Source organism: Prionailurus bengalensis, chromosome A3, assembly GCF_016509475.1.
Source record: "Prionailurus bengalensis isolate Pbe53 chromosome A3, Fcat_Pben_1.1_paternal_pri, whole genome shotgun sequence".
Taxonomy (NCBI): Eukaryota; Metazoa; Chordata; class Mammalia; order Carnivora; family Felidae; genus Prionailurus; species Prionailurus bengalensis.
The window spans coordinates 27143633-27170297 of record NC_057354.1 but is presented as its reverse complement, the minus strand read 5'-3'; the positions used below and the strand labels follow the sequence as shown (position 1 = coordinate 27170297).

General features: G+C 53.7%; 1 protein-coding gene and 1 long non-coding RNA gene across 11 annotated transcripts in view; one reads left to right on the top strand and one right to left on the bottom strand.

Annotated features, from left to right (window-relative positions):
- The window catches only part of HM13 (histocompatibility minor 13), a 39271-nt gene extending 24616 nt beyond the window's left edge, over positions 1-14655 (top strand). For 4 of the 9 annotated variants that reach the window (XR_006300798.1, XR_006300799.1, XR_006300800.1 and 1 more), the window contains 6 exons: positions 1166-1249; positions 4350-4386; positions 6972-7074; positions 11328-11413; positions 13142-13344; positions 14191-14363. Coding sequence is in view for 5 of the 9 variants with exons in the window: in XM_043602653.1 (XP_043458588.1) it covers positions 1166-1249; positions 4350-4386; positions 6972-7074; positions 11328-11413; positions 13142-13288; positions 14191-14293 (560 nt within the window). In the remaining 4 variants the exon portion in view is untranslated. Of the gene's footprint in view, positions 1-1165; positions 1250-4349; positions 4387-6971; positions 7075-11327; positions 11414-13141; positions 13345-14190 lie in introns of all 9 variants that reach the window. The other 5 variants (XM_043602649.1, XM_043602652.1, XM_043602650.1 and 2 more) reach the window with 2 other exon arrangements.
- On the bottom strand, positions 7627-17765 carry LOC122496413. 2 transcript variants are annotated; one of them, XR_006300803.1, is made up of 4 exons: positions 17443-17761; positions 9834-10604; positions 8460-8672; positions 7627-7987 (listed from the first exon to the last, which is right to left on the bottom strand). It is a non-coding gene; the product is annotated as an uncharacterized LOC122496413 (long non-coding RNA). The 2 variants fall into 2 exon arrangements; XR_006300802.1 differs by having other exon boundaries at positions 8460-10604; positions 17443-17765.
- Between the last annotated feature and the right edge of the window lie 8900 nt (positions 17766-26665).

Here is a 26665-nt window from a genome sequence, read left to right as displayed (position 1 = left end):
CAAGAGACTTCGCCTCTCTGGGGCCTGGTTTCCACATCCGCCACTTCGAAGTGGATGGTAGCAGGATTGGGAAGATTGAATGAGATCTGTAAATCACTGACTGTGCATTCAATGTGGGAAGAAGTAGGAGGGGAAGGGCATCTGGGTGTTCACTAGGGAGGCACAAGCCTCCCCCAGTTTACCTCTGCTTGCATATCATTGGTCAGAGCTAGACCCCACAGCAGGCTCTGTGCTACCAGCTCAGAGCCCGGGGCCTGCTCCAGATTCTGTGACTCCCTCTCTCTGCCCCTCCCCTGCTCGCTCGCTCGCTCGCTCGCTCTCAAAAATAAATAAAAACATACCAAAATTAAATTTAAAAAAAGAAGGCATGGGGTGACGGTTAACAATGTGTGCAAATCATCTGATCCTCACACAGCTCTATGGGGTCAGTTCTGTTATACCTGTTTCACAGATGAGAAAATTAAGGCACGGAGCAGTTAAGTAACCTGTGCAAAGTCACAAGCAGAGCCAGGATTCAGACCCACTCGGTCTGACCCTGAAGCCCACAGCTAATTGCTCTCCTGCATAGCTTGCAAGATGCTGTGGGTGAAGTCCGGTGACAGCCACCTCTTGCCGTAACTGGACACAGAAGGAGGCACTTATCTCAGTGTGTGTTTATATAAATAAGCAGGTGGGTCAGCGTGGTTTTCGAGTGGGGGGCTTTAAGTACAGAGAGTGTAGGAATGTGGCCTTTTCCATTCAGCATATCCAGAAGGAGCCCATAGCCGGGGTGCTCCCTGCTGCGGACCAGGCCCACCACCTGTCTCTACCCCTGCTGTAGTGAGACGGAAAGCCTTTTGAGATGTCAGCACCTCATGGGCTCTTTGGTCTCTTTTGTACATGTGGCTTTAGGGTCAATCCCACTTAACCAAAGGGGTCCAGAGCTATCAGAGGTCACCGAAAGGGTATGGTGTGTGAGTCTTAGCTTCGATTCTTCCTCTTCTAACCGGCCGTGATTCCAGGTGGAGGCTTTGCCGTTCAACCTGTCAGCATCCTCTTACTTCCCCTGCCCCCTTGACCGCGGGTGTGCAAGTTTTGTGTCACAGAGGTGGGGAGGCTGGGAGGTGGTCAGAGCTGGGCTTTCGCCGATTCCTTACATCCCCGCCTCCCCCCCCCCCCCCCACAGTGGTGTTTCCCCAGGACCTGCTGGAGAAGGGCCTCGAGGCAGACAACTTTGCCATGCTGGGACTTGGAGATATCGTCATTCCAGGTGACGGGGATGGGGTGGGGGCCGCAGTGCGAGTGGTGGAGGGACTGAAAGGTGGGGCAGGAGCACTGTGTGACAGTCTCACCCGCCGGGAACCTGGAAGGGTGAGGCCGGGCGATTCCAGACACCCACCCCGTGGCTCAGCCCAGGGTCTCAGCACACATTGTAGAGCGCCAATCACATGCCTGGCCCTGAGCTGGGCACTGGAGGGACGGCAGTGAGTGAGACTGTCCCCACAGAGCTTCTGATCTGACGGAACACACCTTACTCAAGAGCTGCAAGAGTGTCTGTGGCCGACCGAACCATGTTCTGTGACAAACACAGTTCATGACCCTTCTCACACCTGCACACGTACGCTTCCCTTGCCAGTGTTTATAGGTATTACCAGTATGCTAGAACTGCCAAGGCCCCTGTGGTCCTCCTCCCCCAGCTCCCAGGAGAATGTGCCCGGGTGTGTGGACACCGGCGCCGTGAGCGTGGGCTCCTGTACTCTGGGCAGAGGGACGTGTGGCACGCGCCTGCTCGTCCACATGAGCTGACCTTTGAACCGTCTGCATGTGGGCGCCAGTGCACCAGTGGCCGTGGGCATGCATCTCTGGGGGCCCACAGCCTTGCCTTGGGGTGCCGGCAGCCTGAACCACCAGTCAGAAGACTCAGAGCTGCTGCTCTGCGCGTAGCTGCAGCGACTGTGCCCGGGATACGCACATCCTGGTGACAGGGGTCCAAAGGGGACACTTGTTCCTGTAGTCCAGAGGCTCAGACTCAAAGGATCAGATGCACCCCTGGTGCTTGCTTGAAAGAAAGAACAAATGAAAAGCCAACCTATTCTTCACTCGAAGAAGTAACAGCAGGTCTAATAACCTGAGGTGGCACAGGCACTTCCGTCGTGACACTTGGATTTTGTGTGCGGTAAGGCAGTGGTTTTCTCTTTTACCAGTGAGGGAACTGAGGCTCAGAAGTAAATGGACTTAACACACCTTCACACACTGGCTCAGGGCCAGGGCCAGGACTCAGGTCAAGTTGTCTGTCCGCAGAGAAGGGCTTCACTGTCAGAACTGCCCTCTACGAGCAGTTACAGTGAGAAGAGGATGATGAGCACAGCTACCATTCGCCAGGCACCTGTTTCGTGCCCACCACCCTGCCGGATGCTTTTCATACAGTGTCTTTGCTGCTCCTAGCAGCCCAGGGAGCTAGAGGGTATTTCCATTTTACAGATGAGTTAACTGAGATTCAGAGACTTGCTCACGTTCCTGGGCACGTGGGGGTATGGTCTTGAACTCAGGAGTTTCCATAATTTGCAGTGCTGGGAGGCAGGGAGACGCAGTTCCGTCAGACAGAAGAAACTGAATCCTGGAAAGCAGTCAACCCACTGTGCAGGACACCGACCGCCCCAGGCACCCCCACAGACTTCCCCGGTATCCTTGTTGGCTATAGTTCTGGACTTGAGGCGTGCACGGGGCGTCACTGCACGTCCCTGTGTATCTAAGTCTTTGAGCAATTTCTGTAGGTGGAGGTTGATGGCACCCTCACAGCGCCCCAGTGATGCTCTTCAGAGGATAACGGGTTGCTGCAGACCGTTGTTTTGAGGACCAGATGCATTACTAGGAGTGAAAGCTCTTAGCAGAACTCTGGCCCCTGGATTGGTAGGAGAGCAGATGTAGAATTCGGCCGTGGGGGGCGGGGGGGAGGGCACTGGGTTCCCAGCTTTGTTTCCAGAAAGGCAGCATGTATCTTCTCGTTGCACCCGCCCACTCCTTCTCACACACAGCCTCATGGTCTTCAGGGAGGATTAATTGATTTCCCAATTTAATATGAGTCCTGTGTCAGGGCGCCTGGCGGGCTCAGCAGAACACGTGACTCTTGATCTCGGGGTCGTAGGTTCGAGCCCCACATTGGGTGTAGAGATTGCTTAAGGATAGAATCTTTTAAATATAAGTAAAAAATAAGATAATAAAATAAAAAAGAGTCGTATGTTGCCATTCGGTGCTTCTGATCAGTACAGAATGTTTTGTTTCTTGAGAGCCTGCTCTCAACGAGATTCAGCCCTTGCCCTGTCTGAGCCCAAAGACCAGTAAGGGGGACAGACATTGGTATGTGAACAGCATACAGAGTCTGGGCTAGCCTGCTGTGTCTCGGGGACTCTGGCTTTTTGGGGTGTCTGGGCTGGGTTTTGAAGTGCGAATAGGAGTGCAGCGGGCAGACAGAGTTAATCCTCTCCTGCGCTCCCCCAGGGCCTCCGGGTGGTCTTCTTGCTCCTACTCCCTCCAAGCAAGCAATTGCCACATGATTTGTTTTCAGAATCTGTTTAGGTTTTTCCCCTGCTTGTAATTTAATTCTTCCACGTGGTCCCTTAGTCAGGATGGAGACCCAGTTCCTCCTTGTGCCCCATGGCCCTCCCTGCATGGCTGCTCCAGCCCCTGCATCTCCTGCTCTGGGCTGCGTGCAATCTCAGCTGGCGCCTTGACCCCTGCCACAACTCCAGCCCCTCTTTCCTCGGGACCTTTGCACGTGCCGTTCCCTCTCCCTGGCAAGTGTCACTTCCTCAAAGAAGCCTGCCTTCCTCTTTCCGTCCACTCCCCCTAGCCTGGCATATCTCCTGATAGACCTTCCCATGACACAGAAAGCACCCTTTCACGGTATGATCTTACATTGCATTTTGTTACTGTTTGATCAGCTTGTCTACCTCCTGCCACCTCAGCTGAGCTCTGTGTGCGCAGTGGTCTTGCTTACTGTTGCCTACAGTGCCTGGTACTTAGGAGGCCTCAAGACACATACGGGTGGATGGGCCCAGTGTGACACAGTGTGGTGCTCTGAGGTGCCGGGTCAGTGTGGTCCCAGACCAAAGCAAACCCCTGGGACCTTCTCATTGTTCTAGGTGGCCTGATGGCAGAGAAGCGGGATTTCTGCTGGCAGTTGGCAGTGTTGGCCACACCCTTGTTCCCCAGTGATTGCTGCATGACTGGGAACACGAGGTTGGGGACCCGGATGCGTTGTTAGTTTACTACCCCCCACTCCTCCCCATCCCAGGCAGGGGACCCCATCCCCGAGCCTTCCTGAGTGCCAGTTTCCCTGCCACCGTCTAACCCTGGCTCTCTGCCCACAGGGATCTTCATTGCCTTGCTGCTACGTTTTGACATCAGGTAAGCTACCTGGAAATTCTAGCCCTCGAGCTCCATGAGTGGGGGGCCTTCTCTGGGCAAGGTACTCCAGGGGCTTCCCAGAGGCTTTCAGACGCCCAGAAGAGTAACTTGGAGATCAGACCCTCCACCTCCACGGCAGCCAGTGCAATTCTGATTTTGTCTGCACTTGACGTCTGAGTGTTGAGAGAGCCTACGGCCAGAAAGAAAAAAGGATCACGGTCCGAGAGATTTAAACGCGAAAGGTCCTAGTGGTACTCACAGTGCTTTTACTGTGTGTCCTTGCCAAGTGAGCTGACCTTTCTGTGCTAAGGTTTCGCATTCTGAATGTAGTGTATTACCAAGAAAATCTGGAGGGAGTAAGCACAGGGCCTCAGGGCAACCCAGCTGCAGCCCAGTCAGCCGTCACCATGTATTATCAACCGAGGGTCGGGTCACTGCATCCCAGCTGCTCTAGCTGCTCCCGCCCTCTCTTTACTCAGATTTTTTCAATCCATTGTAGGAGGTGAGCACAGGGAGAGGGAAGGGGGCCAACTTGAGTCCCCACTTCCAACAGAAGAGGTTGCACTGTTAACTAAGCACTTGGGCCCCTGGGCCTCCCACCAGCAGGTGGCGCCCGGTCTTCCCTGTGTAAGGCTGGCAGCATATATGCTGAATTTCGAGGTGGTTCATGAACTTTTCTTAATCTCCTCGTGCCCAGTAGTTGCAAAAGCAGTAATGGTGTTGACAGTGATAGCAAGAAACTCTGTACCAGTGTCACTGAAATCGAATTGGCCTATGAAACTTGACCCTGCCGACGTACATCTGGGTTATTTGTGTGGTACCACTCGGAGCTCACGAACATGGGCTTACAGACGGCCTTTGGAAGGGACCTGGCCAGTTTGTGAGCAGAGGCACATCTGTGCCAACTGGCTGTAGTCCTGGCTGTTCAGAGGCAATACGGAGAGAACCCCAGGAGAGTCCCTGGGCCACTGGCTAGGGACACAGATTCACATTCGGCTGCCAGCACCCTCAGAGGCGGGATCTCCTTCCTAGCCTGGATTTGCAGGATCAGCTAGCCCTTCAGAGCTGGTTCCAGAATCCGGGCGGCATGCCCGAAGTGGTCAGCTTCACCGCAGGGTCCACGGCAGCATAGCTTCGAGAGCACTTGCAGCTCTGGGCTCAGCAGCAGCCAGGACAAGGAGAAAAAGGACTGGAAGGACTCATTCACTCCACAGATGGTGCTGGGAACACACGGAGGTCATAGAGCTGATGTGAAAGGGAAGTCCCGCCATGGCAGTGTATCCAGCCCTTCTGAGGCTGATCTTGGATGAACTGCCTCCAGGAAGCGACTGGCACTTTATCCATGGTAGTCAGGGTCTATTTAGCGTACAGAACAGGTTGCTGAACTGTTACATCCACTGTACTGAAAAGTAATAACTCAGCTTTGCAGCTTCTGTGTCAGTGTTTCTCAAAGCATGACTCCCCCGTGTGAGATTCTCCTGGGTGGTTTTTCAAAGTGCACATTCCTGGGCACCTGGGTGGCTCAGCCGGTTAAGCATCTGACTCTTGATTTCAGCTCAGGTCATGATCTCATGGTTCGTGAGTTCGAGCCCTGCATCCGAGCTATGTGCTGACAGCACAGTACCTGCTTGGAATTCTCTCTCTCCTCTCTCTGCCCCTCCCCGACTCGTCTGCATGTGCTTTCTCTTTCTCAAAATAAATATATATTTTTTAATGTAGGGGCGCCTGGGTGGTCCAGTTGGTTGAGTGCCTGACTTCAGCTCAGGTCACGATCTCATGGTTCATGGGCTTAAGCCCTACATGGGGCTCTCTGCTGTCAGTGTGGAGCCCACTTCGGATCAGATGTCTCCCTCTCTCTCTGCCCCTCCCCCCCACTCGCATTCCTTCCCTCTCTCTCTCAAAAATAAACTTTAAAAAATATATGAAAAATAATTTTTAAAAATGCAGATTCCTGGGGGCGCCTGGGTGGCTCAGTTGGTTAAGTGTCCAACTTCGACTCAGGTCATGATCTCACAGTTAGTGGGTTTGAGCCCTGCATTGGGCTCTGTGCTGACAGCTCAGAGCCTGGAGGCTGCTTTGGATTCTGTTTCCTCTTTCTCTCTCTGCCGCTCATGGTCTGTCTCTGTCTCAAAAATAAATAAAACATTAAAAAAAATTTTTTTTAATAAATAAAAATGCAGGTTCCTGGTCCTTGCCCTAGACCTATTTAATCAGATTCCCTGGGATTTGGACCTGAAAGTCTGCTGGTTTTTTGGTTTTGAGGGATTTTTTACAAGCTTTCTAGGGAACTTGTATGTTGGCTGAAGTCTTAAAGCCACTGTTACAGGTCATGGCACTTGATATTCGCAACCACTGAGCAAATGGGTCGTGGTTTTCCCATTTTGCAGATGAGTAAACTGAGGCCTAAAGAAGGAAAGTGACTTGTCCAAAGACATACGGCTGGGGCAGCACCTGAATACACAGCCAGTGCCAAACTCTCAGCCGTCCCAGCCAGCCTCCATGGAGGCTCTCCCCGCGGAAGAGGTGGCGCTGCTCCCATGCCTGTAACTAACCCTCCTCCTCTTTCTCCCCACACCTTCTTGAAGCTTAAAGAAGAACACCCACACATACTTCTACACCAGCTTCGCGGCTTACATCTTCGGCCTGGGCCTTACCATCTTCATCATGCACATCTTCAAGCACGCTCAGGTGAGTAGGACCGTGCTCGGTGCCTCGGGAATGTTCTCACTGCAGGTAGTAGGGACTTACATACCTGGGGCTTGTCTGTCGCATACACAAGCAACCCAGAGGTAGGTGCTCCCCAACGATGTCAGAGTGCGCACACCTGTGACCCTTGGCCTTTCCCCCATGGCAGGATGCTGCTGCTTCTCCAGGGAGCACAGGCACATGAGTGGCAAGGGAGAGGAGCACGGATGCCAGCCACGCCTGTGGCCTTCATCAGGAAGGCAGAACCTCTCCCGGAACACTTGTCAGATTTTTGCTCGAATCTCATGGGCCAGATCAGGGTCACGTGGCCCCTACTGCAGGGAGCCTGGGAAAGAGAGGCTGCAGCTTCTGAGCCTCAGGAGTGGGGCCAGTGGAACAGTGTCGGGTGGGTGTTGAGTGTTTCAGCCCGGTGCCCACCCTACCGGATGAGGGAGAAGCTGTTCGGGGCCCTCCCTGACTCCCCAAGCATCCAGCCTCTGCTTCCTCCTCCCACCAAGATGGGTACTGAGCCGCCGCAGAGTGAAGCAGGGTGGATGAGGGCTGAGAGCTTTTATTGAGACCTGAGGAGGGGGCGACAAGGAGGAGACCGCCAGCAGATGGGCTTGCTGAGTACTGGAAAGCAGGGCCCTTCCCGTACACCAGTCTCCATTCAGTTCTTCCCGAGGGTCCTCACGAGCAGGTAAGGGAATTGGAAGTCAGGTGCCACATGGCAAGCATGTGCTAGAGCAAGGATCCCAGTTAGTGACATGTGGAAACCAAGCCCAGGCTCTGAACCCCTGGCAGTGGGAGAGGCTGGGTGAAATGAAGGCCAAGGGGACTCGGGGGAGGAAGTCCAGACTCCCCCATCTGTTCAGAGCAGGACTGTGGGCAGGTTGCAGAAGTCCTGCTTGATTTCCTGTGGTAGTTAATTAAGAAAAAAAAAGTGAGATTAGTTAATCGTAGCTAGCTTGGAGTTTTTTGAGGACGAAATGAGTTAGCGTAAGGAAAGTGCTCACAGTTGTGCCTGGCCCAGGTAGTAGTAGCTGTCATTGTTGTCACTGTCCCCTCCATCCTCCACTCCCTCTGCTCCCCCGCTTTCTCCCCTCCCCAGGGCACCAGCCACAGAGAAGCCACCTTTGAATTAATCACAAGAGCTGTTTGTTAAGCAGTTACTCTGTGCCAGGCGCTGTGCTAAACCCTTTTGCTCATTAACTCATTTAGTTCCTACAGTACCTATGATGTTTATGAACCAAATAGTAGTCTCTTTCTACAGAATGTCCAAGGGCCAGAGTCCCCTAGCCTATAGGTAGAGAAACCAAGAACCAGTGAGGAGCCATGTCTTATTCACTTCTACCCCAAATGGCCTGCAAGCCGAGAGTGACACACACCTGACAAGAAGGTCTCCGAGACTGACTGGGCCTGGCTTGGGGGACGAACTCAGAGTGGTCTGGGAGGTCTCTGCTCCCAGCCCAGATTCCAGGCCCGGAGCCATTCCCCGAGAGGCCACCAGGTGGCAGCCTAGCCCGCTGCCTGGGCTAGACTCGAGGATCCGGTTGGGAGCTCCCATACTGGCTGGAGAGGTGGTCCTCTGTGCAGAGACACTGTAGGCCAGAGAGAAAAGGAGACTTCCTGGGTCATACAGCAAGTTAAGCTGGGCCCTGGCTGGAGCCCCGGACTCCTGACCCCTGGCCCCAGGCCTGTGCTGCCCCCTAAGCAGCAGCGCAGCCATTGCCCCGTCATCCACCTGGGCCTCCCCCTGGAAATCTTGGGAAGGGGATCCAGGACACAAGGGCAGCCTGTTTCTTGAAGACCCTCTTCCTCTCCATGACACAGGCAATCCCAGTGCCAGTAATTCCCTAGGTGGAAGTCCCAGTGGTGCTGCTTAAGTGGTTTTCAACCCATGTAGCCTCTACCAAAAACCCACTCCAAGCCAGGGGTCTGGCAGCCTCCTAGAAAAGCCCCCTCCAAGATGATCAAGTGTCCTCATTGTACAGAGAGAGGGAAGCGGTTTAGCTGTGGTCACACAGTAGAGCAGAGGCCAGACGGAAAGCCGGGAGCCTGACACCCAGTTCACCATCCCAAGCTATACATCCTAGCCTCTCCTCAGCGCCAGTTTTGGAGAGGTTCCTTGGTGCCTGGAGAGGAAGGAAAATAGTAGGCGTGTATTCCTGTGATGCTAGCAAAGTCGCCACCTCTCAGAGGAGCCTCAGTGGCCCCCGGCCCTCAAGTGAGGCAGGCCTGGAGGGAGCCACACTTCTTCCACCCTCCCCCGGGAAGCCCTGTACTTTGCCCAGCCTGGTGCTGGTGACTTAGAGACAGAGGCCCCTGGAGCCACATCCTGGCCAGCTGTGTGATTAGGGCAGTCCTTTCCCTCCTCTGATCTTCAGTCTCTTCATCTGTAAAGTATAAGGAGATCTTTTCAGGAATTAAATTCTATTAAGTTTGTATTTATTTCATTTTCTGTTTCACAAATTTCTGCTTTTCGCCTTCATTATTTGCTTTCTACTTTTTGGTGTTTTATTCTTTTCTGGCTTCTTGACTTGAAAGTTAAAATTATTTCAAGTCTTTGGTGTTTTCTAATAAATGCACCTAGAGTTATAGATTTTCCTCTGAGTACTCCTGTGGCTGCCTTTCACAGGTTTTGGTGTGGACTTTAGTCATTGTCATTTCTATCGCTCTCCAAAAGGCCTAAAGCCTAACTCACCCAAGTCCTGACTCAGCAAACACCTAATATAGTGAGAAAAGCTCAGCCATTTACACACCTCGTGTGGCCTTGGGTGAGTCATTTCTCCTTATCTAAACCTCAGTAGCATCGTCTGTAGAACTCAGATTGTGTTACTAGCTCCAAAAGTAATACATATGAAGCGGTGTGGTTCATGACCCATGCGTGGCAGGTGCCAAGAAATGGCCTGAAGGTCAGGCTTGGGGGGCTCTGGAGTCCTGTCCTCTGAGCAGGGGCTGGCTTCCCCTTCGGAGTGAGGTCTCACCTTACATCTACAAGACACCCTCTTAACTTTGCGAGCACCCATGAAGAAGCCGCTTGCTTAGGATTTACCAGGCCTCCTCCCGAAATGCCAGGAATAGAGCAGTGACCAAGACAGCCGTGGACCCAGCCCTCATGAAGTTCACAGCCTAGCAGCAGAGAGGCTGAAGTCTGCAATGATACAGCAGTGTTCCACTCCACATTGCCAGAGAATGCTGCAGGGCATGGCAGGGGGCCTTGAGAGTGGATAACAAGGGGGCCTGGCTCCGTGCCAGGGAAGGCTTCCCCGGAGAAATAAAACTGAGCAGAGGTCCGAGGAGGAGGAGTCTAGGCAAAGGTGGGAAGAGCATCGCAGGCAGCAGAAACTCCCGGTGCAGAGGTCCTGTGGCTGGAGGTGACAAGGAGAACCAAAATCAGGTCATTGTGGCCAGAGTAGGGCAGGTCAGGTGACATTGGAGAAGGAAGTGGGGTCACGTCTCACGGGGTCTTCAGGCCCTTGGGAACATTGGTGGTCATGGAGGGCTGGGCAGTAATGTCCAACTTTCGGATGCTGTGGGGAAAAGAATAGGTTCAGTCCCCAGTTTACCATTTAATAGCTGAGGCCTGTGCTGTCCCCTGTCCTCCCGAAGCCTCAGCCTTCCTCCTGTGAACAAGAGGACGGTCATAGGGAATTGGAGATGGGCTGAAGTGTTCCTTGGGAGGCTGAGCTCGGCATAGTGTGTCCAGCACATGCTCCATCCTGCCCTCCAAACCCAGCTTCAGCAGGAGTCTCCACACACAGGCTCTGGAGCCAGACTGCCTGGGTCATGTTATTGTAACAACAGCTCCTGGAGTGTTTGTTAAGGACGCAGACTTCCACCCTCAGACTCGGGAAGCAGGGGTGAGATCCGAAGCCTGAGCTCGGCACCTGCCCTCACCCTCTGGTTCATCTGTTCTCAGCCACCCCCCTAGTCTCTGGGACTAGGACCCACCCAGGAGGTTGTTTGTTTGAACCTGATGTCCCAGGTGATTAGGATACTGCCAGCCAGACTCCTGGGGACCCTTAAAGCCCTGCATGCTTGAGTTTCTTTGGGTTCCTTGCATTTCCTCCCAAGGAGGAGCAGCCTGGTCAGAGAGCCAGGAGCCCCAGGTAAGGGCCCAGCCACTGACTTGCTCTGGGAACCTGGGCAGTCACTGTCCCTCAGTTGCTCCCAGAAGACGGTTGGAGTGATGGGTGTGGCCCTGAGCAGGTACCCTATACAGCATTTTGTCACCAGCCTCTGTTCTCTCATAGCCTGCCCTTCTATACCTGGTCCCCGCCTGCATCGGCTTTCCCGTCCTGGTGGCACTGGCCAAGGGAGAAGTGACAGAGATGTTCAGGTAAGGCAGGGCAGGGGGCGGACATCCGCATGGCCCAGGTGCACCTGCAGGCAGCTAGTGGGGCCTGCCGGGGCTGCTTGTACACGTCTCTAGGGGAACATTGTTCCTGCCACCAGCCCACCTCTTGTCCTTTCTGCCAGCATGTGGGTGCCTGGCCTGTGGCGCCAGCGGGCACCTTTCCTCGGGCCGAGAGCCAGGGGAAGGCAGCCCCCACATCCAGATGCCTGCTGGGTCTTGAGAAGGGACTGGCTGGGAGAGTTTCCCCCCAGGCCGCCCCACTGTCAGGAGCCCTGGGTTCCCAGCCTGACTCTGCCACATGACTTCAGGCATGTCCTTCCTTTCCCCGACCTCAGCTTTCCCATGTGAGTAATAGGGAGGATCCTAGTGTGGTGGGAGGTGCCCCAGGTTGGAAATCAAATGTCAGTCCCTGTTGAGCCGCCTCAATGGCTCTGACCCACAGCTCTGTCTCAGCCAATGTCTCACTCACACACATACCCCTTCCCCGTGGCCATACGCACACCTGCCACGCCCTGTGCACAGCCCCACCCATACCCCAAGGCCTGCGTGACTCTGACAGGTGTCTGTTCCCCAGCACCACTGACCCCGCCTGCCAGGGACCCAGAAATAGCTGCCAGCTGCGACTGAAGCTGCCCACTCGGGGGCCTTCCACCCAGCTCCACCTGCCTGGCCTCCAAGTTGTCCCTCGAGTGCCTGCCAGGGCCATCTGTGCACCTGGCTGCCTGCAGGGGAACCTGTGACTCACCCCCTCCCCCGTACCTGCCTCTGCCCTCCCTGTCTTGCCTAGAAGCCCCAGGCTCCCAACCTGCCTGCCCGAATCTCCTGGCCGGGCAAAGCCCTATGGACTCACGCAAGGCTGGGGGATGAACTTGGAGGCAGATCTGGGGGCAGGGGTGGGATCTGATGTCTGAGCTTAGCACCTGCCCTCACCCTCTGGCCCATCCATTCTCAGCCACCCGCCTGCCTTGGGGTAACCCCCTCCCGCCAGTCCCAGTCCTGTTGTGTCCACACTGGGCCAAGCTCTGAATATCCACAGCCAGGGCACCTGTTCGGTGCTGGGCTCCCCTGAATATTCTACCACTTAGGCACTCTACACCCCTTCTGCCTCCACCCCCAGGATATCCTCTGGTTAAGGTGAAAAAGCAGGTGGTCTCTCTCTTTCTCCATCTCTCCCTAATTCTCCACCTTACCTTTTATTTTACTTTTCCCTTACGAGGCTCTCTCTTTTTTTATTCCCTTGTTTATTTTTAAATAGGTAACACAGTCACATGGCTCCAAATTTCATAGCCATGGAAAGGAAAACCCCCTGACACCCCAGCCATCTCAGAGCTCTGTCGCATAGACGTTCCGAGAACACTTGGCTCCTAACAGCACGTGTGCGTGTGCACGCTCCTACACAGCCGGTGGCCCTCTCCGAGCATTCTGCATCTGGGTTTTTCACACCACGGTAGATCTCAGAGACGTTTCTGCAGCAGCACGTGCACATCTAGAGCATCCTTGCTCTTCTGCACAGCTGCATAGTGTCCCCTTGTACGGGTGCATCATTTTATTCTCCTAGTAATTCCGGCTTCTTTCCACGGAGTCCAAGAGTGCAGAGGAAGACAAAATTAAGACACGGCTCTGCTCCCTGCTCATTGCAAGAGAAGTCTCTGTCCTCTCCCGTCTTTTCCTCTCCATCTCTTTTTTCTGTCTTCTCTGTCTCTCACACAGCTACGAGTCCTCGGCGGAAATCCTGCCTCACACCCCGAGACTCACCCACTTCCCCACAGTCTCGGGCTCCCCAGCCAGCCTGGCCGACTCCATGCAGCAGAAGCTAGCTGGCCCTCGCCGCCGGCGCCCGCAGAATCCCAGCGCCATGTAATGCCCGGCGGGTGTCCACCTGCCCGCTTCCCCCCACTGCCCCGGGGCCCAAGGTAGGGCAGACATCCCAGCTCCAGTGTACGGGGCAGGGAGCATTGCCAGGGGCAGGCAGCAAGTGGCACCTCCACAGCCATGAGGCAGTCACTACACCCAGCCTCAGGGCCGAGAACAGGCCTCTAGAACCTCACTGTCCTCACCGGTAGCGTGGGGCTCATGCGAGAGAGCGGACAGTACAGCCCTTGTCGTCCAGGAGTAGATATTCTTACATGTAACCCTGGGCAGATCACTTTCCTCTCCCAGAGCCTCGCTCTGTTCATCTGTAAGTGGGCACATTCCTGCCTCATGGGGTTCACCTGGGGAAGAGATACAGGTACTATCCTTGGTGTGAACTCAGTTGTTCAATAAATGGGGCCCATAGCAAGAGCTAAGCCAGGGTGGTGGCCTTCGAGAGTGGCACCTTGCTACTTGCCAGTAGAGCAATCCCCTACCTGCCTGCACCCCTGGGGCTGAGTTGTTTGACCCTTGCCATGTGCTCTGGGAAGCAGCCCATCTCCATAGCCTCGTCCTGGTTGCCCCATTTTTTCCCCACTCTCTCCAGTGGAAAGTTCAAGAAGCTTAAAGTTAGTCCACCCAAGCCCAACCAGCCCTTCTTCCATCTGCCACTGCCCTTGCCACCTCGTGGCACCACCAGGCACAGAGAAAGGAGAGAGCAGCCTGTCCGAGGAGGGCATACAGTGGGGCCAGGGCCAAGTACTGGAAGGTGCTGGGCCATGGATGCCAGGCTGGTGTTCCTCGTGTGCCCAGGGATTTTCCTGGGATGGTGGGGAGGCGGGGCCCAGAGATTCTGCCCTCCGCCTCCTCTAAAGGTGTTGTTTTTTATTGTTTTGTTTTTCGGTCAGTTATGAAGAGTCAAATCCTAAGGATCCAGCAGCAGTGACAGAGGGATCCAAAGAGGGAACAGAGGCCTCGGCATCGAAGGGGCTGGAGAAGAAGGAGAAATGATGCGGCTGGTGCCTGACCCTCTGAGGGCCAGACCAGGCAGGCGGGGACGGACCAGCATAGGCCTGCACGGGCAGAGGGCGCAGGAGGCCTGGCAGCTCCGGGAGAGGGGCGGGGGCAGCAGGATCCCTCCAGCAGGGCCTCCCATGGCCTGATCCCCTCTTCCCCCTTCTCTGGCCTTCTTCTGCCCCTTCACATCCCCTGCAGGCAAAGGAAGCCCCTAAACTCCCCCACCTTCCCAGAGGCCAGGTGGGAAAAGTGGGTCTGATTTTTAGACTTTTGTATTGTGGACTGACTTTGCCTTACATTAAAAATTCATCCCATTGCCCGGGCAGGCCACTGTGCCCCTGGAGGGGTTCTCTGCACCCAGCATCTTGCATTGACTTTACTAGCTCTCACCCTCCCACCCAGAAACTTCCCTGCAAGCCCCTTCCTGGGGACTGTGAACTCTCACAACCTGGGGGAGAGGCCCCGACTTCCAGGTCCTTCCATACTCCTGGATGCCCACCCAGTGCCTGGCTAGCTCAGCCTCCCATGGATACCCTCTAGCCAGCAGAGGGGGCCCACGAGCCTGCCTTCATTCCCCCCACCCCCACCCCCACCCTTTCAGTTCTCCTTGCCACTTCCTCCAACATTTGGGGGCTATGAGGCTGTGGGACAGGTGCTCTATGTGTCACCCACCCATCCCAGCAAGTCCACAAGGAAAGTACCAAAAAGCTGACCTGACTCTGCAAGGGGACCAGTATCTGCAAAGCTAGTGAAATGTGCAGGGCCTCATGGACCCCAGGGATGAGTTTAAATTTTATTCCCAGGCTGGCAGGAGCCTGCTTCTCTGGGCCTGATGTCCATATGGCTTCAGCTGGAGAGCACTTGGACTCTAGGTCACCCTGGAGATCAAGCCCCCATCATTCCTATTCTGCTCATTCCCAGGGTTGTTCCCACAATGACTGTGCAAGGCCAGGAAGATGCTGTTGCTAGAAGCCACCCACCCCACCCCACCCCCACATTGACGCCACTCACAGCACAGGGGCCAGGGCCCCTGAGAGGCTAGAGTGGGAGGACAGGAGGCCCAGTGCTTTTGGGAGGTGATCCAGGCCCGAGAGCTGGAGATCTCAGAGCCAGCGTTTCTCCAAAGTTTGCTGAAGACAGCAAGCAGCCCAGACCTGTAGGAGAATCTCCAGTGGACCAGGCGAGGCATGGGCACCGCCCTTCTCCACCTGCCTGGTGCGGGGTCACTGGGTGGAGAAACAAGTGGGAGGGGGTGACCACCGGTCTGAGACTCAGGCCTCCAACTCCCATTCCAGAGCTCTCCTGCCCAAGCTTCGGGTTCAAAGGCTGGAAATAACAGTGGCTTCCAGACAGTTTGGAGGTGGCCAGAAGACAAGTATGAGCAGAGAATAGGAAGTACCTCTATAATAATCACACCTCCATACGGGATTTCACTTCATTTCCGTCTTAGGCTCCAGGTGCTAGTATTAGTCCCCTTGTGCAAGTGAGACAATTGAGGTGGGTTGCCCACGGAGGTGGATATGACCTCAAGCAATCCACGCTGAATTCCAAAGTTCCTAAGGACTGTGCAGCTCCCCTCTAGACCCTGGGCCTGCGTCACTGACTTGTTCTGGGCACCTTTGAGACAGCCGCCCAATTTCTCTGGGCCTACAGAGAAGGAAAGGAAGGGTAGGAAATCTCAAAGGTTTCTCCCAGCCATGGGGTCCCTTTCAGGGGCTTTTCGGATCTCTGCCGGCTCCTGCCGGCTCCTGCCGCCTCCAGAGGGGAGGCCGTGTGGTCCTGGAACAAGGCCCCTCTGAGGGCAGCAGATGGGGCAGGCAGCCCAGGCACACAGCATGGTTGGCTCTGCGGCCCAGGGCCCACAAAGGCTTCATTGAGTCACCGCCGGCCCCCGGCGGAGGCTGAGGTGGCAGTGGCGCCGGGCGCCTGCCACCTAATGACCGTCCTGGCCCGGCCAGATGTTCCACAGACCTCGGCAGCGGCCATCCAGGGCCCGCCCGGCCAGCCGGCACCGCAGAGGCCACTCTAATTCCAATTAACCAGCTTCAGCTGAGCAAACAGCGGGCAGCGGTGGCCCAGCCCGGGCGGTAGGCCCGGCCCGCAGAGCCTCCGAGTCTAGACTCCAGATGTGAACCGCCACCGCCAGAGTCCCATGGAAAAATGGCACCAGGCCGGGCACGGATTGGGCCTGCACGCGGGAGAGGTGGGGGTGGGCGGGTGGCTGGGCAGGGCTCTGGGTGGGCCTGGTGCCAGCCTCACCCTGGGGTAGGGGTGGACTCTTGGGAAACAAACTGCTCCAAAACCCCCAAGTTCTGTCCCTGATAGAGGAAGTGTTCCTCTCTGGCCTCCCATTTCCCCTGACTACAGTAGGCAGCAGGGGGCTCCAATGGGGAGGACCAGCCCTGCTGAGTGCCCTGATACGATTTCCTTTGTATTTAACATGTTTCTAGCAAGATATTATGTATTTTAAAAACATTTATGTGATCGTTATAACAACCCTGTAAGGTAGTACCATCATTTTTACAGATAAAGGGAACTGAAGCAAAGAGACATTAAGTGCTCAGGGGGGGATCTGAACCCAGGATGTCTGGCTTCCAAGACCACGGTGTTCACCACAGGTGCTGTTTGACATAAATCAGGATACTGGATTCCGGGTTCCCTTCCTTGGGAGCAGCGCTGGAGAAGAGGGTCAGCATCTGGCGGAGCAGGGCTGGCTGCCACCCTGTGCCTGGAGGGGCCTGCCCGCTCTGTCCTGTTTCCTCAGCTGTGAAATGGGTAAGACCCTCCCAGGGCCGCTCCAACCTCTGGGGTTAAAGCCTTGAGATAACCCTGTCAGAGCTCAGCACCAGGAATGAGCTGGGCACCGGTCAAGTCAGTGGGCACAGCAGGGAACACAGGTCAGCTCCCCCCCCCGGCCCCCCCCCCCGAGCTGAAACTGTGATGGGGAAATAGACTTGAAACGGCTGAAAAAGTGAATAATGTCAACACTTGCGGCAGGAGTGGTGCCTCCGGTTTCCACAATCTTGTCCGGGGTCCCTTAGAGGCAAGGCGAGAGCTTTCGAGATCCAAGAGGTCAGAGTTCATCTGTCCTTGCACACGTGGGAAGACTGGGCCCCACCCCGCCAAGGAAGGGCAAGCCTTACCCGGGGTCTCACAAGGAGTGGATACTGGGGAGGGGTGCTCCGACCCCAGCCGGCTTTCCCACCGCTGGGATTCCCTCCGCGATTCCAGGCCGGGTCTTGGGAGGCGGACGCATCCTGCCCGCGGGTGCGTCAGGAAGGGCCGAGCGGGAAGGAAGGCACCACCCCCACCCCCGCCGCGGCCACACCTGGGCTCTCCGGGCGGGCGGGGGGCGCGGGCCGGCGCCTGGCTCCAGCGAGTCTGGGCCGCCTCCCCGCGCCGCCTCTTGGGGGCCGCCAGATGGGCCGGCCGCCCGCCCAGCGACGCAGGCAGGAAACGGCCGCCCGGGCTGCCAGGGACGCGGCCGCGAGCACCGGGGGCGGGGCCCGATCTGGGGCCGCCTCCTGTGGGGAGGGGCCAAGCGGCCAAGCGTGGTGTCGGGTCAGCGGGTGTGGTCCCTGAACTCCCTTGGGCAAACCTCTCCCTTTCTCTGGCCCTCAGTTTCCCCACCAGTGGAACGGGTCTGCTTTTCCTAGCTCTTTTCTCAGCACCACGTGACACGGGGCAGTTTCTTGCCCTTCTGTTCCTTTGTTCCCTTACCCGGGAAATGGGGTGACGGTGATGGGCCATCTCCACTAAAATACCAACTCTGAGAGGGCTGAGCCGCCCTCGCCACCATTTGAACCTGGCCCAATAACCGAAAGATGAGAACACTCAGTACCCTCGGGGCCTGACACATAGTAGGCACTTCATAAACGAACACACGTTACCTTGAGTCCACCGCTTACCAGAAGTATAGCTTCAAGCAAGTGGCTTCTTGTCTCTTGAGCCTGTTTCCCCATCTACCTCGTGCGTGGCTGTGAGGATTAAGTGAAATCATCACGGGAAGCACACGTAATAGGTCCTCCATAGATGATATTTACCAAAGCATCTACCAGATGTGTAAAAAGAGATATTATTGGGGTAAATTTGAGGGCCAGAAAGATAAAAAGGAATTGGTCAGCTTAGGAGGAAAATTCTGTTGTATTGGTATTCTTTTGTATATTTTGTATTTTTAAAATTTTGAGCCAGGTGAACATACTTTTCAAAAACAAACACAATTGAAATAATACAAATGAAATGGAGAATAAAAAGAAATCCAACCCCAGCAGAAAGAAATATCAACTATTATCTGCCTCTGGCAAAGGAGGCATCTAAAACTCAGGAAGGGTCTGAAACCTGCCCAGGGTCCTGAAGAGCTAGCAAATGGCAAGGATGTGATTTGCACGCCAATTTGTTGGACTCCAAGTCAAATACACAGAGGAGAGATCACAGCTTCCAGGAGAGATCCAGTCTGAGCAGAGGGGCCAGATGAGCGAGAGTGAGAAAGAGTGAAAGAGCCAGCAGAGTGAGAAAGAGTAAGAAATGAGGAAAGGTAAGCAGGTCCCACAGGCCAGGCCAAGGAGTGTAGGTTTTATCCTGGAGGCAGTGGGGATCCAAGGAAGGATTCTGAGCAAAGGAGTGACATGGTCCTTTCTAAGCATTAGAAATGGAGGTCAGGAAGCCAGGTGTGGAGCTACAGTGATAGTGATAGTGATGTTAGGGCAAGGGCCATGAACATGAATAGACGAGAGCAGGCCAGAGAGTAGACCCAAGTTCATCCAGATGTCCCCCTGTAGCACAGCAGGGCCACAACCCCAGATGTCCCAGCTCTACTTACCTCTGTCCTTGTCCTTGGAGGTTTTTGGGGGTTTTTTCATGTTTATTTTTTGAGAGAAAGAGTGCACACGCCAGCAGGGGAGGGGCAGAGAGAGAATCCCAAGCAGGCTCCATGCTGTCAGCGCAGAGCCGGATGTGGGACTCCAATCTCACAAACCCTGAGATCATGACCTAACCTGAGCCGAAATCGAGAGTCTGATGCTTTACCAACTGAACCACCCGGGCACCCCTGCCTGGAGGTCATTCAACCCACACCACTCTCACCCTTACAAATGTCCCAAGACCCCTGAAGCAGCCCTGGACCTGGTGAGGTGCCAGGAAAAAGCCTCGATTTCCAGCGACTTTCAGCTGAAAGAATCGGGGACAAGGGTGCTGGAGGTGGAGAACGGAGAGGGTGTCAGCACCGCCCACCGAGGGGCCCTGGGCCAAGGGTCTGGCTCCCGTTTGCATGCACTTTGCGCATGTACGTGATGTTCCACGTGTGTGCAAGGTGCACGGTTTGGGTGTGCGCACATGGGCGGATCTCTATGCGTGTGAACCTGCACAGGAAGTCAGCCTAGGGGACTCGCGCACACCCTTCCCTGCGGGCAGTACAGATGACACTGTACCCTGGCAGTGTAAGCAGAAAACCTTCACTGGAAGAATAAGAAGAGCAGCTGCCTTTATCGAGCACTTACTGTGTCCCGAGCACCAAGCGTTTACATGCAGTACACCCTTAAAGCTCACATCGCCCTCCATGTGGCGAGTCTCCATTATACAGATGAGGAAAATAAAGGCACAGAAGAGAAGGGCACCAGCCACCGCCCGCCTGCAATCAAGAGCCTGCCCAAGCTCTGGGCTCCCATGAGGCCACCACCTCCTTGTCATTTTTTATGCCATTAAACAATCATTTACAAAAAGCTGTTACTATCCAGAAGCTGCATCCATGCCCTGTAGAAAATTAGAATATGTGTTTTAAAAATGGGAAAACAGCATATTCCTGCCACCCAGAGATTATTGCCTGCCGTTGATACTTTAACATAGATTTCAGATTTGGGTTGTTTTTTTTTTTTTTAATGCTCACTATGTCTTTTTTGTAACGCAAATTATATCTAGGCTGCATCTATGTTGACATCTTTTTTTGTTTCCACAGTTAACAACCTTCCCCTTCCCATTTTGGTCAGTTGTCAACTCAGCTAATGCCCTGACTGCATCCAACCTTTTTTGTCATTTAAAGGCAGACCAGGTGAGACAAACAGGCTATCTGCATGTGAAGGCAGACCCCTGTGTGGCGGATGAGACCCGCTGGGATCTGCGGTGAGCCCTTCCTCCCCTCTGGGCCCTGCCCTCCTCAAAGCTAAAGAGTGGAGTGGCCCGGCCCCATGCCCGCCTGGGAGCAGCCCTGCGGGGACAGCGGAAGGAAACCCAGAGAAGAATGAGCCCCTTGGCTCCGCATTCAAGGCCTCCACGTGCCTGTCCCCCGCAGGCAGGTGCCCACCCTTGCTGCTAAGAGCTGGATGCCCACCGCTTCTCGGGCTCCCCCAAGGGCCAGCTGGGGCACCCCAGCTGGAATGGGGGAGAGGGGGTGGAGGCACACTAGACGCGCGTCACAGATGGTGGGGGACAGTAGAGAAAACCCAAGGGCCAAGGCTGGGGAGCCAGCTGCCCAAGTGTGGAGGTGGGGGAGGGGCCAAGGCCCTCTCTGCTGGACCCGGGTCCTCTCTTCTGGAGAGTTGCCCTGTGCACTTAGGAGTACGTGTGTGTGCCTGCGAGAGCGAGACCGAATGTGTTCTTTCGAGAATCCCTGTGTGCTTGGGTCTGTACAAGTATGTCGTAAGCACGAGGACATCTTATGTGGGACAGTGTTGTAGACGCGCCTCCACCTGGTTGCGTCTGTGAACATGCACTTGTGCTGTGTACAAGGGTGTGTGTTTGTGAGCAAATGCCTGCCCTGGTGTGCGTGTGAGAGAGAGCAAGATCGATCGTGCATGACTGGGAGAGTGTCTAGGCTTATGAAAGGGTTTTTGGAAAAGCTTGACTTGGAGGAACTTCTGCAGCCTTCTTCCTGCCTACGTGTGCGTGGGTCTGTGTTCCAGGTCTCCTTCTGTGGTCCGTGCTCCCCTCTGCGTGGGTCCCTCTGAAGCCTCAGTTCTCCCACCCGTGAGACGCGGGTGCCTGGTGACTGGTCACTGTTGGGGTTGTTCTGATCACCCTTATCTTCCTCCACCGCCTGCCTCCTTTCCAAGCACTGGCCAGTCCTTTCTGCTCCAGTCAAATTGATGACATCTTTGTTTTTCAAGCCGAAAACCTGCTTCTCCCAATTTGCTCAGCAACTCTTTGCTAATCACCCTGGATTTACCTAGGACATATTTTACAGGAATGAAAGAGCCATTCAGGGAACAGCCTGGAAAATGCCCCCACGGAGCTGCTGATCTGTGCGGCATGCTGTGAAAGGCTCTGACTTTAACTGTTCAGGCCCAAATGTGCAGCGCTATCAACGGAGAGGGGGGAAACAAGGGTTTTTTTGTCCTTTAAAAAAAAAAAAAAATCTTTTTGTTTTCAATCTATGTCTCTCTCAAGCCCCACAGGATGGAGATGTCCTAAAATAAGAAATTAGACAAGAGGGGAATTCCCATTATCTGAGTTTTTTTAATGGGTCCCTTAGGATTCCACAGGGACCCCCTTCCCAGCTGCTGTGTGGTCCAGGCCTGTGAACGCCAAGCCCCCCGCCCTGGGGCCCGCGCCCACCCACCACCCAGCCCCGGTGGCAGTTTCCCAGGATTCACATGGTAATGAAGGCATCCATCTTCTCCCAGACACACACTGGGCCCTCCGACCCTCCCCGGCCCCCCGCACAATGGCCCCCAGCGCCTCGGCCTGCCACCTGTTGGACTTTCCCAGGGAAGGGGGGGAGAGGGTGGAGGACAAGAGCCCCTTCCTCCCAGCCCCCAGCCCCATTTGCTCCCTGGTCCTGGGAGTCAGACACGGGGACAGCGCCCAGGTCCTCGACTCCCCACGCCCCTCAGCCGTCTGCCCCCTCAGTTTCCTCATCTGCAAAATGGAGGCGATGTACCTGGGGCACGGTGTGGCTGGAAGGATTCCGTGGGGGATGGCGCCAGGAAGCGTGGGCTATGGACAACGGAGAGTCAGATCAATGACAAAGTGTCAGGAGTCGCTGCATCCTTGTCAGGATGCGTCCCCACCACAACCTTTCCGAGTGGCACTGCTAGAATCCCATTTGCAGAAGAGGACACTGAGGCCCAGGGAAGACGGACCGTGTGCCCAAAGCACCACGGTCCCCAAAGCATCAGAGCCCTGGTTGGAATCGAGGTGTGCCTCACCCCAGAGCCTGAAGTCTCAACCCCTACATTAGATCATTACCACCATTATTATCCTCACAATTACCGAGTTAGATAATGATCCTGGAAAAGGCTTCATAAAGTCCCTAAGGAAGCTAGGAAGGGACGAAGGCCTAAATGTCACTCATGTAGGACTTGGCCAGAGCCTGGCACACAGCAGGTGCCTAATGACTGAATAGAGTCTGCTTCCTCATCTCCTCTACCCTGTTGAGCACCTGCTGAATGCCGGGCCCTGTGCCCTGCCTGGTTTCAGACTGTCTCTGCACTGTTGCTCTTTGAGTGAGGCTGAAATTGTTGTCCCTATTTGGTTGACACCCTGCAGAAACCCAAAGGCTCCTGAATACATGAGTCCCCAAATAAATGCATACTTCTGCCTTGTGACAAGTAACAGGGACCTGGGGTGGGGGTGGGGTGCAGGGGGAGAGCATTCCCAGCAGGTCTCTGAGAGCAGGGATAGTTACCAGTTACAGCAAGCAACAGAAAATCAAAATCATGGCCTCTTAAAAAAATTTTTTTTTACATTTATTTATCTTTTTTTTTTTTTTAATTTTTTTTCAACGTTTATTTATTTTTGGGACAGAGAGAGACAGAGCATGAGCAGGGGAGGGGCAGAGAGAGAGGGAGACACAGAATCAGAAACAGGCTCCAGGCTCTGAGCCATCAGCCCAGAGCCTGACGCAGGGCTCGAACTCACGGACCGCAAGATCGTGACCTGGCCGAAGTCGGACGCTTAACCGACTGCGCCACCCAGGCGCCCCAACATTTATTTATCTTTGAGAGACAGAGCGAGACAGAGCACAAGCGGGAGAGGGGCAGAGAGAGAAGGAGACACAGAATCCGAAGCAGGCTCCAGGCTCCAAGCAAGGGGTCCGCACAGAGCCCGACACGGGGCTCGAACCCACGAACCGTGAGATCATGACCTGGGCCGAAGTTGGTCACTTAACCAAGTGAGCCACCCAGATGCCCCCAAATCATTGCCTCTTTAAATGGAGTCTTGGGGGAGCCCAGCTGGCTCAGTCGGTAGAGCACACGAGTCTTGATCTCGGGGCCATGAGTTGAAGCCCCACATTGGGCAGAGAGTTTACTTAAAAAAATAAATGTATTACCTGTTTAAAGAAATAAGTCATAATAAACGGAGTCTTTGGAAATGACTGGATTCTGCCCCACCCCCCCGGCTGCTCCCCAGTGCCTTCCTACAACTTGCCCAAATCCAGCACCCCCCCCCCCACACACTTAAGTATTCAGAGGTTTTCTCTCTGCATTTATGTGTGCACGGATAGGATTAAGGAGGATTTTAATTTTGTTTAGAGTTGACCTGCATATCCAAATTCTCTATAATGAGTATGTATTACCATTGTAACCAGCTTTTACACCAAGAATGAATACATTGTTATGAAAAAGCAGATCCTAGAGAAGTACATACAACAAAAAAGAGAAGGGGGCGCCTGGGTGGCGCAGTCGGTTAAGCGTCCGACTTCAGCCAGGTCACAATCTCGCGGTCCGTGAGTTCGAGCCCCGCGTCAGGCTCTGGGCTGATGGCTCAGAGCCTGAAGCCTGTTTCCGATTCTGCCTCTCCCTCTCTCTCTGCCCCTCCCCCATTCATGCTCTGTCTCTCTCTGTCCCAAAAATAAATAAAAAACATTGAAAAAAAAAATTTAAAAAAAAAAAAAAAAAAAAAAAGAGAAGGTCCACCTTCAGTCTGAGCCCCCTACTAATAGGAAGTATTATTATTTAATAATAAATAATATTTATTTATTAGGAAGTATTATTTATTTAATAATAAATAAACATTAAAAAAATTTTTTAATAAAAATAATAATAATAAATCCTTAAAATTTTTTAAACAAGTAAATAAACAAGTGTAAACATCTGGGTTTTCCTCCTCAGAGGCAGAGATTGATCGGTGTCCCAGCGAGACACAAGCAAATGCAAAACAGGTATATGATCCTTTTTCTTTTTTTCTTTTCTTTTAAGTTTATTTACTTATTTTGAGAGAGGGGGGGGGTGGGGGGCAGAGAGAGGGAAGGAGAGAGAATCCCACATAGGCTCTACACTGTCAGCACAGAGCCTGACGTGGGACTTGAACTCACAAACCATGAGATCATGACCCGTGAGCCAAAATCAAGAGCCGGATGCTTAACTGACTGAGGTACCCCAGCACCCCTTTTCTTGTTCTTTTTTAATTTTTTTTTTAAATTTTTCTCCTGTTTAAAATATAAGTAGATGGGGTACCTGGGTGGCTCAGTCCATTAAGCGTCAGACTTAAGCTCAGGTCATGATCTCCTGGTCTGTGAGTTCGGGCTGCGTCGGGCTCTCTGCCGTCAGCTCGGAGCCTGCTTTGGATCCTCTGTCTCCCTTTCTCTCTGCTCCTCCTCCTCCCCTGCTGTCACTCTCTCTTTCTCTCAAAAATAAATAAACATTTAAAAAAATTTAAAAAATAAGATAAAATCTAAGTGGCGGCAGTCTATATGCATAGTACTCGGCAACTCATCTTGTTTGGGGTTTATTTCCACTTAACAATGTACCGTGTCGATCTTAGATCCCTGTAACAGGCAGCTGCCTCCTTCTCTTTTACAGCTGCTTGGATTCCGTTATATGGAGAGAACATCCTTCATTCAACCAATCCCCTAGTGATGGGTTTTTTCCAGTTGCCTGTTCTTCCTGTACATACATCATTTCACACATTGGAGTGTGTCCTTAGTATAAATTCCTGAGAGTGGAAGTGCTGTCTCATGATTTCCCAGGGCCACATGGCATTTCGTAGTTTATTTAACCATTCTCCTTTTGTTGAACACTTAGGTTGCTTCCAATTGGTGGCGCTTCTGAACAAATTTGCTATGAACCGAATAAATCTGCTATGAACACTTTTACATCCCTCTCAGACCCCTTGAGCAATGTGTTAGGACCTGTGGATCCTCCCCACTTCTGACAGCCACTCCCAGGGGAAAAAAAAAAATGCATCAAATTCACCCAACTTGGAAACCTACCCAGAAGCATCAAAGTTAAGAAACTCTGATCTGGGGGCATCTGGGTGGCTCAGTCGGTTAAGGGTCCGACTTCGGCTCAGGTCATGATCTTGCGGTTCGTGGGTTCAAGCCCCATGTCGGGCTCTGTGCTGACAGCTCAGAGACTGGAGCCTGCTTCAGATTCTATGTCTTCCTCTCTCTGTGCCCCTCCCCTGCGCTCTCTCTCTCAAAAGTAAATAAAACATTTAAAAATTTTTTTAGAAAAAAGAAAGAAAGAAACTCTGATCTAAACCAACTGCTGCCATCATTCAAATGGAGAAACATAAGACCCGAGGTGGTCAGGGCCATGCTTCACACAGTGGGGATAATAACTTTGCAGGGGTAGCAGCAGAGCTGTTGAGATTCGGCACAGAGTCAGGTCACACAGTCCTCTCTGCCGAAAACCCTCCCTTGGCTCCTGCCTCACCGAGAGTAAAAACCGAAGTCTTCACTGTGGCCTATATGATCCTAGCTATACCTTCTACCCACTCCCCCATATCTCCTTGACCTCACTTCCTAGCACCCTCCTCCTTGCTCATTCTGGCTAAAGTCACACTGGCCTCTTGAACACACCAGGCACACTTCTGCCTCAGGACCTTGGCACTGGTTGTGACTTCTGCCTGGAATATTTTCCCCCGATAGCTGAAGGAAGTGAGAGAACGAGTTTTTGGGTTTTTTTTTTAATTAAAATTTTAAATATTTATTTATTTTTGAGAGAGAGAGAGAGCACGAGCAGAGGGGCAGAGAGAGACAGAGACAGAGAATCTGAAGAAGGCTCCGCGCTGTTAGTGCAAAGCCCAATATGGGGCTCGAACCCACCAACTGTGAGATCATGACCTGAACCGAAGTTGGACTCTCAACCATCAGAGCCACTCAGGCACCCGGAGAACAAGTTCTTTACTGAAATATCACCTTTGCAGAGAGGACTTTGTTGACACCCCCCCCCAACCCCAGCCCTCCTTATTCCCTCCTTCCTGATTTAATTTTTTCCATAATATTTATCATTAGATAACATATGTTGTGTTGACCCTGTTCACTGTGTGCCCCCCCCCCCCAAACACAAACTCCCACAGGACAAGGACTTCTGTCTGTTGTGTTCACTATGACATCCCAGCTGGCTCAGAGCCAGGCATACAATAAGTGCTCCCCAAATTCTTGTCCATCGAGGGTAAGAATAAAGTTTGCAAAGCACGTAGCACACAGGA